This window comes from Macrotis lagotis, chromosome 1, assembly GCF_037893015.1.
Source record: "Macrotis lagotis isolate mMagLag1 chromosome 1, bilby.v1.9.chrom.fasta, whole genome shotgun sequence".
Lineage (NCBI taxonomy): Eukaryota > Metazoa > Chordata > Mammalia > Peramelemorphia > Peramelidae > Macrotis > Macrotis lagotis.
In genome coordinates, this window is record NC_133658.1 from 767,280,933 (window position 1) to 767,294,352 (window position 13,420).

A 13,420-nucleotide genomic window follows, 5' to 3' on the forward strand; every position below is an offset into this window, starting at 1 on the left:
ATTTGTTGAACTAAATTGAACTGACCTAACAACTGCATTTCAACTTTATATTTTTTTAGGTTTTTTCCAAGGCAAATGGGTTAAGTGGCTTGCCCAAGGCCACACAGCTAGGTCATTAGTAAGTGTTTGATACCGGATTTGAACCCAGGTACTCCGAACTCCAGGGCTGGTGCTTTATCCACTGCGCACCTAGCTGCCCCTAACAACTGCATTTCAGCCCAGGTTCTTAGTTCTTTAGCTTTAATAATCACACAGAATATCTACTACCTTTTCACCATAGCAGTCCTTAAATTATTTGAAAATAGCTATCTTGTCTTCCTTTAAGTCATCTCTCAACATGCATAATTCCTTCCTCTTTTCTTTATGTGATATGGTTTCATTACCTTCCCCAATTTTTAATGTCCCTCTTAAAGGACTGCCTAGAATTGATGTGGACAACACAACAATGTAATTCCCTCTCTTGGTCTGGACATTATGCCTTGATTAATCAATCTGAAGATTACACTAAGTTTTTGACTACATAATACAATGTTGACTAACAGTGAACTTTTAGTTAACTGATCTCTTAAGTTTTTTTTGCATGTTTATTATTTTCAAGGCAGTTCTTCACAGTTCTGTATTTGCACAATTGATTTTTTAAAAAATTAAATGTAGAAAATTTATATCTTGTTCTACTTAAATTTTAATTAGTTTGTTTTAGTCAATTTTTGGAAATAAGAATAATGTTAGTAAAGATAATACTTGTAAAAACCACATTTCTAATTTCAAACCTGATGTCCTATAGATATCTTAAACTCAATAAGTCTAAAATTGAATTCATTTTCTTTCTCTCTCTCTCTCTCTCTCTCTCTCTCTCTCTCCCTCTCCCTCTCCCTCTCCCTCTCCCTCTCCCTCTCCCTCTCCCTTCCTTCCTTCCTTCCTTCCTTCCTTCCTTCCTTCCTTCCTTCCTTCCTTCCTTCCTTCCTTTCTTTCTTTCTTTCTTTCTTTCTTTCTTTCTTTCTTTCTTTCTTTCTTTCTTTCTTTCTTTCTGTAAGACAATGGGTTTAAGTGACTTGCCTAAAGTCACACAACTAGGTAAGTATTATATGTCTGAAGTTGGATTTGACCATAGGTCCTCCTGACTCCAGGGCCAGTACTCTATTTATTGTGCCAGCTAAGTGCTCCTTCAAAAGCATTCTTTTTTCCTAACTTTCTTATTATTGTGAAGGGCACCATTATCCTCCTAATTACCCAAACTTACAATTAGGTGTCATTCTTGAATCCTGTCTCACTCCCCATGTTTAATCTTTTGCCAAATCTTGTCAATTTTATCTCCATAAAATTTCTGCTATATACTCCCTTCTCTCTGACACTGCCAGCACTCTGGTGCAAGCCTTTACCACCTTACACCTAAATTATTGCAATAACCTGATGGTGGATCTGCCTGCCTCAAGTCTCTCCCCACTCCAATTCACTCTCTATTCTGCCTCCAAAATGATTTTCTTTGAGCACAGGTCCTACCATGTTACCCTTCTCTTTAATAAATTCCAGTGACTCCTTATCACCTCTAGGATCAAATATAAATCATCTGATATTCAAAGCAATTCATAACCTTGGCTCCTACTTTTCCAGTCTTCTTACACCTTACATGCCCTCTCTTCACACCACCCTTCTCCTTAGCTCTGAGTATTCTTTAATCTAGTGACACTGGCATCTAGTTTGAGACATTTTTTCTTACTGGTTTCCATCCCTGGAATGTTTTACTTCCCAATCTTTGTTTACTGTCTTCTCTGATTTTATTAAAGTTCTCCACTAAAATTCCATTTTCTACAGGGAGCCTTTCCCAAACCCTTTTAACTCCCCCTCTCAATTATTTCCTCCTTATCCTGTATGTAGCTTTTTTATACATATTTGCTCGCTTGTTGATTAGCCCATTACACTGTGAGCTCCTTGAGGGCAGGGACTGTCTTTTGCTACTTTTTGTATCTTCATTTAGCACAGTGCCTGATCCTTAATGAATATTTATTGACTGATTATGTTGTCATTTAAAAATCAATTGATTATTTTAGATTAATAAAAAGTTGAAAAGATTCTGTCTTAATATATATAGGGAATAAAAGTATGAAAGTGTGAAAACAAAGGTTGAAGACACATCTAATTTTATCAGCTAGAGACTCCAAGAAGAATTCAATTTTCCATTTGATAATACTACTTTAATTCCCTTGCTTCCAAATTGTCCTATAATTAAGCTGGGCTGAATTATTTTTCCTGTCCTTTAAAGCCTGATTTAAGTATGACATGAGGGATGAGAAGGGGAAAGGGAGAGACTGCAAAGTGGTTAGTAATAGCTCTCCTAGGAATAATATGATATGGTAATTAGAAAGCAGGATTTAGGGTCTGGGGCCCTAATCCCACCTTTGACAATTACCTACTGGATGCCCATGAGAAAATCCCAAGTTCTCTGAGCTTCAGGTTGCTCTCTAAATTACAGGGAGCACCTTTAAAATCTTCCATCTGCTATTTTTTTTCTGGTTTAAGGAATATCCATGTCTTTGGCAGCTCCAAGGAGACTGGAGCAGCCTTCTTGCCCTGTTAAGACTCTTCTTCCTTGGGGACATAGGATTCATGGGAAATTATAAAATTGATTTTCTTCACATGCCTTAAAAGTATGGTAATTAGGCTATATTTCCTGGATCCCTTTTCGATGAATGTTTTATGTTGACAACTATAAAAACCCTCTGGTTAAAGCCTATGTTTTTGAAAGCACTTAGCCTAAGTCAATAAGTGGTAAATATTTTACCCAGGAATGCCAGAATTCATGGGGAAATGTAGATGTGTGGCACTTCCTCTACTCATGCAGATTTTGTAATAGTTAAATCTTAGCTAGTGGAAAGAAAACTGATTTTTTGCCAGGAAAGGACTTTGGCTGAAATCCTAGCTCTGCTCCCTCTGTAACTTTAGGTTAGTCACTTAATATTCCATGGGCCTCAGTTTTCCTCACCTGTAAAATGAGAGGGTTGGGACTAGGGCTCTTGATTTTTGACTCTAAGATGTGTGCAACACATAGAGGTAAATACATTTGTCTGGGGTCACAGTTAAAAAAGTATCAGAAGCTCCTGAATCCAAGCTACACCCTAATGCCTCTCTGCTTTATACTTTATATGATCTTGCTCTATTAACAATGAAAGTCATCCATCAAAGTTCTCCTCTATGCTTCATCATGGCACTTTGCTGAACCTGGAATTCTAAAGATTAGCCAACAGAGTGTGAGCACTGGTAGGTTCTACCAGTCTAGAAAGGTTTTGCTTAAGGGGCTTAGTGAGGCCTATAACCAGAAGCCTAGTTCACAGGTGATGGGATAAGTTTGATCAATGAAATTCATAATGGCCACTGACTGGTATCAATGGAAGATGATTAAAATCACAAAATACTCTATGAATAACACTAATTAAAAACAGAAGCAATGTTCATTATACCTGGGTAATGCATTACAATGGTGGGGCTGGAGGTAGGGGAGAGGAATGGATTCATGGAAGCATTGGTAGCCAGTGTATGGAATCAATTGAACTTGATGACTGATTGGAAATGAGAAGTGACAGACAAGGAAGAGTCCAGGATAATCTCAGGGTGTTACAATATGAGCCACAGAGATAGGTGAACTGTGTTAGAAATAATGAAGTCAGTAAGGGATGCATGGGGAAAGAGAATAACCTCAGTCTAGGGGCATGTTGAGTTTGAGATGCTGGTGGGACATTCAGGTAAAGATGTTCAATAGGTTACCAAAAATGTTGAGCAACAGGAACAAAAGAAAGACTAAGCTGGAAACAGAGATTTGGGAGTCATCTACCATATTTTCATGTATAACAACCTTTTCCAAAAAATTTGGGGTCTAAAAACTGGAAGCGTCTTATACAGTGGTTGTAGATCATTTTACTTGCATTTTCCACTTCTTCACACTTGTTGTCTTTGCACTCATTGTTTCACATTTGTTACCAGTATATTAGGTGACATTTGTCATGTTCTGCTCAGAAATGGCTCAGAAAAGATTTACATTCAGTGCTGAATTCAAGTTCAAAGTGATCCAATTTGCAAAAGTGAATAGAAATTGAGCTCCTGAATGTCAGTCTGGTCCTCCTCCAACTGAGAAAACAATTGGAAAAGGCCATGAGAAGCAAGTCAGCCAAATGGTCTGATGGAGAGAGGGAGTTGAGATGGATTGAAGGGCACAGGGCCGGTGGAATTCCTGTGTCCACAAAGATGGCTCAGCAAGAGGCAAGAAGAATCACTGATGAAAAAGAAGTAAGTGACTGATTTCCAAGGAGGACATGATTGCTTCAGGTTCATGAAATGGAATGAACTAAGCATGTGTCTGTGCACCAGACTTGCCCAGGGAGTGCTTGTGGTCAACCCCAGACCAGAGCACAGGCAGGAGAGCAGTCAGAGTCTCTCCTGAGACAGTGATTTGTCATCAAACACAGATGAGGACAAGCTCATGGATAGGAGTTTTGAAGTGATGAGGAGGTGTATGAATTTTATGATGAAAAACTTGATTCAATAATTTTATGTAATAGCTGTTCAAATTTCAGACCCCAAAATTAAGCTGCATCTTATTGGAGCATCTTATACATGGGGGAAAATGGTTCTTAGAGGTGGCAGTTAAAATTATGGAAGTAAAGGAGACCCCAAGGGAGAAAGAGAGAACCATAGATTCATTAAATTAAAAAAAATTAAAGTAAATGATTCATAAAACAACATTTAACTTAATTGAGTTCAGAAGAAATTTCTTATATAAATGAGAGGATTGGATGAAATGATCTTAAAAATTTGTTGCAGATAATATTTTATAATTCCATGATCCTAATGTGGAAGAGTGGACAGAATTACTTCCTTGCTTTTTTATTTTTGCACGGCAATGGGGTCATGTGACTTGCCCAAGGTCACATAGCTAAATATATGAGCTCTGAATTTGAACTCAGGTCCCTCTGTCTCCAGGACCAATGCTTTTTCCACTGCACCATCTAGCTGCCCTTTCCTTGCTTCTTTTATTCCCGTTTTATCACCACATTTCATCCACCTATCTTTCTCCTTGTCTGAGAAATCAGGCTATCTGAAGTAATATGTCATAGGGAATATGATCTAAGTATAGAGTCCAAAGATCCAGGATAAAATTCTCACCTCTGGTCTTACTTGTGTGACCTCGGATGAATCACTTAACTTTCCTGGGCCTCATTTACCACACTTGTAAATTGAGGTACTGAATTACACAGTTCCTGAGATATCTTTCAGCTTTAGATATATGATTCTATATAGCAATTCCAGGACTGCAGTTATTCATGAAATAAATTTTTTGTGCTCAGTTCACAGTTAGAACTGAACAAATCCTGTAGAGCAGGCCAGGAGAAGTCATATTATTACATCATTAGAATTTCTGAGTTCGTGAGTTACAGTGAAGAGAGTCCTGGACCTGAGAGTCAGAAATTCTGGTTTTAACAGACCCTCATTTTTTAAGATTGGGGTATTTATATTGACTCCCTGAAAGATTATTATTAGGGAAATATGAGATGTCACTATTAGTAAAGGGCTGTATACACAATAAGCTCTTAATGAATAGTGAATGAATAAATTTTGTACATTTCACTTAGAAGCCACCATTTTCACTTGCAGAAAACAAAAAGAAGTTTCCTAGAGAATTAATGGACAACTCTGGGAAGACATCAAAGGACATGGGGAAGTTTAACTTGGAAAGAGAAGACCCAGGCAGGAATATGATGGTTTATTCCAAGAGAAAAGAGGTTTAAGATCTGTTCTATTTTGTATTAGAAGGTAGATCTTAGAGCAATGGGTGAAAATTGCAAAGAGGCGATTTTATGCTCCAGATAAAGAAAAGAAAAATTTCCTAATAGAGCTATGGGATGGATTTTCCTTCATTTGAGGCCTTTAAATAGAAGTTGGATAACAATTTTCTGAGTATGATGAAGAAATTCTACTTTGAATACCATTTGGGCTAGGTTACTCTGGTTCCTTCTAACTCTGAAAAATTATGATATGGGGGATTTATTGGTATGAAAAAAATGTGATTACATGCAAATAAGATTTTTTAAAAACTATTTTTTCTTAAACACATGGAATTACACACAATACAAAATAATTGTTTACATATTAGAGTCTTTACAGTAATGGGTATATGTCATGATACACAGATGCAAGCAATATTAGTGCATTCATTCATAATATAAACTTTTATTTTTCCTTGTCATTGGATTTAAAACAAAGCATAGAAGGAACTGCTGAAATTACCCTTTAGACTTTTACTTTTTTTTAAGTTAATTCTATCTCCTAGATAATATGTAAGGAAGATCAACAATATCATCAATTCAATAGTCTGGTATTTCTTTCAAAGGGAGGTTGTATTCCAGCAGCAAATAAGTCATAAATTCCAAAGTTGTGGCTATATTGCATCTATCAAGTTTTCCTTATTGTTTCAGGAAAATCCCATTATTGTTGGGAGTAGGATGCGAGCAAAGAGGAAATATAGAGCCATCATTTCCTTACCATTTTTTCTGCATTTTAATGAGTAGCTGAATAAATAGACATGAATGATGAAATTCACATTAAGAAAGAAGCAATTCCAAATACTCTGATTGTTTTACTTTGCTTAATTTTGAGAACTACTGAAAAACATACTATTTGTTAGGGTAAAAATATAAGCTGAATCAAAGATGTACAACTGCTGAGTGCTAGCTGGTATATACAGTAACATGGAAAAGGCAAAAAACATAAGTATTTATGTACAGTTGTGTTTCCTTCCCATTTGCTAGGAGAAAACACTTTTATAAAATAGAACAGTAAAAAGCAGACCAAGTGCTGTGAGGATCAATATAGTACACACAGTGTAACAAAATGAAAACACAAGAACTATGGGTTCAAAAAATAATATGACTGCAGAAAGGAAAAAAGACTTGAAACCTGGAATGCTTTTTATGGAGGTTTCATAATGTACATTTCTATCTGTAAGCCTGTTAATCGTTTTCTAAAATTCCCAGTTGGCCACCTGCAGTTTAGGCAAAGAGCAAAAAATAAACCATGTATTATACAAAAACTTTGTATATTAGCATACAAAAGGTAACAATTTACTTTTTGTATAAAATATAACTTTCTGATAGTATATTTATTTCACATATGTATAAATATAACCCAAAGAATATGTTTTTAATTATTTCTACCAAAATATTTTTTTTACAAAAGTTTACAAAACAAATAATTTCTTTATATTTACAAGCCAACACTGAGAAGATCCTGGGTCAATGGATGCTGCCTTGCAGAAGGTGGGACAGTGTGTTTAGTCATGTTAGAGAATGACAGGTGAGTTTTAAGAGGTCACAAAAATGGTTTTGTATTGATGTTATTTTTATAGAATTGACATTTTCATTTTTGGGCATAAAAGGCATGAGTGAAATCCCATTTCAAAGTGTGTAGGACTTGAAAGGGCAGAAAAGAACAATTATGCCACTTGCAATGAGATCAATTCCATTCTCTAGGAGAATTTTGTATATAACTTAAATAGGCTAAATTATTCACCCAGAGTCACTTAGTCATTCATTCAGTGAGGCAGTGGGCACCACTGAAAATAGAAATCTAGATTTTGAATCCTGGGTATAGAGGTTGTGTCTAGCCTTAAAATGTTTCCTTCCTTGTTGTTAAGTGATGGGTTGAAGACTTAATAGAGGGTAGGTCCATTTTAGCTATTCACCAAGGCAGTTTACTGTCCCTTACCTTCCCAGTTTGGGTTCCTTCTAGGGCTTCCTGTCTCTTTTTGCCATCAGCGAAGACAGTATGGAATTTAAACTTTGGTGAGCATTTCCAACCTTCTGAGACTTAGAAATCTATGTTTTGTCAGGTCAAGAAATAGGGTGGATTTCAATTTCAGTCATCTTCAGAACTGACCAGAGAATTTTCACAACAAACCCTCTACCCCCTCCCCACCCCTAATTACAGTTGTAAGCCAAAGAAATCTCTTTTATGACCATGCCCAGCTGGATATTTTTCAAACATTGTGGTGTGTGAGTGATTAAAAGAGTGAAATCTAATGCATACAGATAGGCATGCAGCAACTTTTGATCCAGGTCTTGGTTGAATATAAAACTTGGGAATAGATTGAGGAATCAGTTGTGGATTCAGTCAAAAGAGCAAAGTTCCCCCCTCCCCCCCCCTACATTTCCCTCCCCCAGAGGCTGCAACAACTTTAACTCTTGGTTTCAATATTAGGGACTGAACCCTTGGTTGTCTTCCACTAAGAGAGGCATATGTCAGCACAAGGTGGCTGGGATATAGCCTGGACTCACTCCAGACCTTTGCTTACTCAGGTCAATTTTCTTATATTCCAAACAAATCTTGTAGTTTTCTCCACAGAAGTTCTAGGTGGTTTAAAATAATAAACCAGAGATAAAGCTAAAACAGCACAAAGAGCAACCAAGTGTATAGGAGAATCTGTTACTCTCTGCTCCATTTGGAGCCAGTTCCCCTGTATCACAGGAGGCCTAAATGATTTACAAATTCCCATCAATTTCTTTCACAGAGGAAGGAAAGAAAAGAAGTTTTGTGGCCCATTTTACCCAAGAAAAAATATACATTGACATTACAGTTCCATTTGAATGAATTGGATATCCTATCCTATAATTCAGAGCTATCAAAGTCATCTCATACTTTGCTTTCAACAAGTTTACTATTTGGGAAATTTTTTGTACCAACATTTTAAATACAGCAATCATCCTTTTGTTTCCCAAGGATTAAGCCATGGTATCTACATAGTTCCACTAAAAGGGAAAAAAAATCCTAAAAATCAACAGCTTAACCTTTACAGAATCCATCTAAAATACTGCCTTTTAGTGCTTAAGAGTTTATAGCTCCCATCTCTTCTTGCCTTCATGAATTGCTGCCTAAGATTTCATCGAGATTGATGTCTTTCATCCAGTCATCGTTGCCAGGCTCCGTTTTCAGTAAGGAGTCTATGAAGTCGGAGTCACTATTCAGCGCTGGTCCCATGTTATCAGTCTGTTGACTGAGAAAGTCAAAGGCTAAGTCACTGCCATGGTCAGTCCCTTGGAAGGCCCTGGTGCTTTGGTTTGTAGCAGGAAAGCTGTTGGAGGGCAGGGACGGCGCCTGAGTGATGCCAGTCCCGGCCTGGCTCAAACCAGGTCCTGGCAAAGTCTGTGTGCTTAGCTGATTTGGTCTGAGAGTCAGACCTCTGAGGGACCCAAGAGCTTGTCCATTTAACGTCTGGCTCACTGGATTCATGGGTCTCATTTGCACTGCCGGTGTCAGCGGGTTTGGGGGAGCCACGGCACGTTGGGAAAATTGCTGGTTGCCCACCGCACGCTGCAGAGACTGGTTGGAGGTGTATGAGGCTGCAGGGGTGCCAGTCGGGAAGCGCACGCCCGCCGGCTTCAGGGCCTCGGGCTGCTTGGCTGAGGCGTCCGCAGAGACCCAGGTGGGGGCTGTGGGGCTGGACGTGATCAGGACATTGGGGGGTCTTTGGGCCGGGATGCTCGTGACGCCGGGGTTTAAGGTCTGTCTCACCTGTTGGGAACCGACGATGGATCCAGACCCAAAAGCGTTCACACCGTTGTTGCTGCCTGGCCCAAGGGTGGAGGGCCGCAGCAACATGGGATTATTTTGACTGGGAATCATTTGGTTGGTGTTTCGGTGCTGGGCCATTTGAGTCATTCCTGAAGCCACATTGTATGTGCCAGGCTGGTTGCAGGGTAGGTTTCCATATATCCCGATGTTGCGGACAGCTGGTAAAGAAGGCATTCTTGTTCCTTGGGAAGTAGACAGGAGGTTGGAAGTTTGGGTCAAAATGCTGGGCGTGGAAACAGGGTTTGCCAAAGTATGGTTTGAGTTTAAACTCACTGTTGCTGAGCCTCCTAGGAAAAGAAAGAGAGTTGTGTCAATGCCCATGCTGGAACTGTCATACTTCTACCATGTCATGAAAAACACTATAATTTTGATGTATTATAGAAAGAAATATAATAAATAAAAATTACTGGTGGTTAAATGACATGCTAATGTTTGCAAAAAATTTTACATTGATTACTATATTTGGGTTTCACAACAACCCTCTGTAGTAGGTACAGGTATGCATATCCCTGTTTTAGAAATGAGAAAAGTGAAGTTCAGAGAGGTTAAGGGCTTTGTTCAGGCTCACATAGCTAAGAAGTGTCAAAGGTGCGAGCTGAACCCAGACCTTGATTTCAGGTACAGCATTCTATCCACTACTCTATCCTGCTCCTTAATATATAATCCAAGGGATATAATATATCCAGTATTCATACTGATTTCTTGAGTTATACCCCTATTCTAAATGACTAAAAGATCATATTCTAGGAAGAGAAGATTCATAGGTTCATAGTTTGAGAACTGGAAAGAGTCTTAGAAATCATCTTGTCTAATAATAAGTGAGGAAACAAGCCTAAATCTGCTCAAGGTTTCACAGTGAGAGAGCTAGGCTTTGATTGGAGGGTCCCTGATTTTAATTCCAGTATTATTTCCATTGTACACTGACTAAAAGAATACAAGTCTACCTATCTCTCAATCTAATTTTTCATATGAATTTTTGTTTCATAGTTTAGGCCATGTTCCCCAGAGAGACAGACTGAAGTGTCCTTTCCCATTTCTCTTCGTTTTAAGCCTCCATTTCTCTCAGAATCCAGTTTAAATACAACATGCTCAGTGAAATCTCCCCTGATCACCTCACTCCTCAGGGACTGTTCTCTCCTATAAAAATGAGAGCTTGCATTTACATAGCCCTTTAAAGTTTACAAAGGACTTTGTATATATATATATATATATATATATATATATATATATATATATATATTATCTCATTTAATCTCACAAAAACTGTAAAGTTACTAGCCTCTTGTATTATTATCCTCATTTTACAAATGAGGAAGTGACTTGACCATGGTCACACAGTGAATGGGTATTAGAAGTGATTCAAACCCAGGTCTTCATGATTCCAAGCTCAGTGCTCCTTTTCTCATACTATTCTGCCTTATATGAGCTTCTGTAGTATGGATTATCAATATTACCCTCTTGACACTTACATTTTACTATCCTGTTTTGTTAGTTATTTTCTTACAATTGAGTCTGAACTTCTTAGCTAGATTGCTGAGCCTAGAAACTGTTTCTTGTATTTCTTTGTACATTCCCAGTGTTTATGTAATGTTCTGCCCATTATAGGTACTCAACAAATGCTGGTTCTTATAGTTTTTAATGATTATCATGAGGAGAACCTAAAGCAAATCCATCACTATTACAGTTAATCAACTCAAAGTATATGCCCTACTAATGGTGGCTCAGTGACACCCTCTTTGCATACTAAGAACATCGCCCTTTTAAAAACAATTAAACTATCGATCAATAAATATTAAGTGCTTTCACACTTCAAACCCTGTCAGACAGTGTTAAGTGATGGGAAATACAAAAAGAGACAAAAGACAGTCCCTGCTCTTAAGAAATTTAAAATCTAATGGGGGAGACAACATACAAATATATACAACCAAGTTACCTGCTGGATAAATAAAAGATGATTAATGGCATTGGACTTAAGAGTGATTGGGAAAGACTTCCTGAAGAAGGTACTACTTTAGCTGGGACTTAAAGGAAGCCAGGGAGGTTGATAATGAGAGAAGGAGGCATGCCTTCCAGGCATGGAGGACAACCAGAGAGAAAGCCTGGAGCCAAAATATGGAGTATCTTGTATTACTACTTGGAAGAGTGCATGTTGAGGAGTAAGGTAAAAGGAAATGTAAGAGGGAGTTAAGTTATAAAGGACTTTGAACACATATGGAAGGTTTTATGGGGAAACTGAAAAGCATCAGAAGGAACCTCAGGAAGCAATCTAATTCAGTCCCTTATTCTAGACAGGATTGTACTTTAAACCATCTGCTCTGATAAAATAAAGGGTAGAATCTTAAAAATTGGCATAACTAGAATTCTCAAAGTGAAATGGACCTAATAATCACTTTAGAGGCCATTATTTTTCAAAGAATCTGATCAGAGAGGCTACAAACAGAACTCAAATATTTCATCACAACAAAGTATTTCATCACATATCAATGATCATTATCCTTTGACCATGAAAACTCATTAAACTGTTAAAAACAGAAGATGGACCTCAATCATAGAATGGAGAGTCTCTCACTATTAAGCATTAATGGTGATAAAGTTGTAGAAAAGGGGACAGAGTATACCAACATTCATATTTGAGTTGAGGTACTCGATCTTTTTTTAACTTTTTGATCATTTCATAATTTATTCAAAACTCTTCTGATTTGAGTTCCAAATGTTTATACATTATTATTTCTGGAAAATTTGAAGGCAGTTATAAATAGCAATAGAAATGAGCCAGAATCATTTGCCTTTCATCTACTAATATGTAGTAAACTAATAATACATTAGGATTTTTTTTAACTAGTAGATCATTCCAAAAAAATTAGGTGACATTGCAGTGTTTGTGTAGTATAGACGAGGTACTCAGTCTTGATCTTTGCTTCATATTCAGTGAGTTGACATACTAATAAGAGTACTGGGATGCATCCATATGGACGTCCTTGTGATAAATGGAACCAAAACATACACAGAGAATGGATAGCGATAGAAGACAGATTATACTTTTCCTTAGAGAAATGAATATAATAGTTGGTGGAACTGATTTTTTCATAAAGACACCAACTATTTGTGATAACTTCCAGATATCAATCAATAAAAGGAAGTTAGGAAGGGGAAACAACTTCAACTCAAACATTTATTGGTCTACTATGCACAAGTCATTGTACTTGATGGTGGACATTTTAAAAAAGGAGACAAAAAATAGAGCAATCACTGCTTTCAAGGACCAGATGGTAGGAACAAATGAGTTCAGTTTTGAAAGTGTGGAAACTGAGGCACTATGGGAAGAACCCTGGCCTTAAATTAGGAGATCTGTATTCCTATCCTGTCTTTGCTAGTTATTAATCATGTGAAGTAGGAGAAGTCATTTAACTTTTCTGGGCATCCTTTGTAAGGTAGGGATTAAAGCTCAGGAAAAATACTACTCTTACATATGTATAGCTTTGAGTCAGCTACCCAGAAGTAATCACTGAACACTGGGGACAAGATACTATTTCCAAAGAAGAGAGAAGAAGAATGGAAGACAGAGTCTTCTAAGAAACTCAAATTTGGAAAAGGTAAGAATAAGTTTACTCACTAAAGATTTAGAAGACAGGAAGAAGAACCAAGAGAAAGCAGTATCATGGAAACCAGGAAAGGAGAGAATCTTAAGAAAGATATCAAATATCTTGGATTGCTTTATGGTTTTTTTGTTTGTTTTTTTTAAACCCAGTATCTATTACAATGGCTTACATACAGTATACATTTATTATGTTTGTTGAGTTGAACT

The 13,420-nt window shown here is 37.4% G+C and overlaps 1 protein-coding gene across 1 annotated transcript in view; it reads right to left on the reverse strand.

The window, feature by feature from the left end:
• Positions 1-2,206: 2,206 nt before the first annotated feature.
• Positions 2,207-13,420, reverse strand: part of MAML2 (mastermind like transcriptional coactivator 2) — a 423,011-nt gene continuing 411,797 nt past the window's right edge. The window contains exon 5 of the mRNA XM_074216528.1: positions 2,207-9,902. Within this exon, the coding sequence (XP_074072629.1) occupies positions 8,902-9,902 (1,001 nt within the window). The 3' untranslated portion in view covers positions 2,207-8,901. The remainder of the gene's footprint in view (positions 9,903-13,420) is intronic.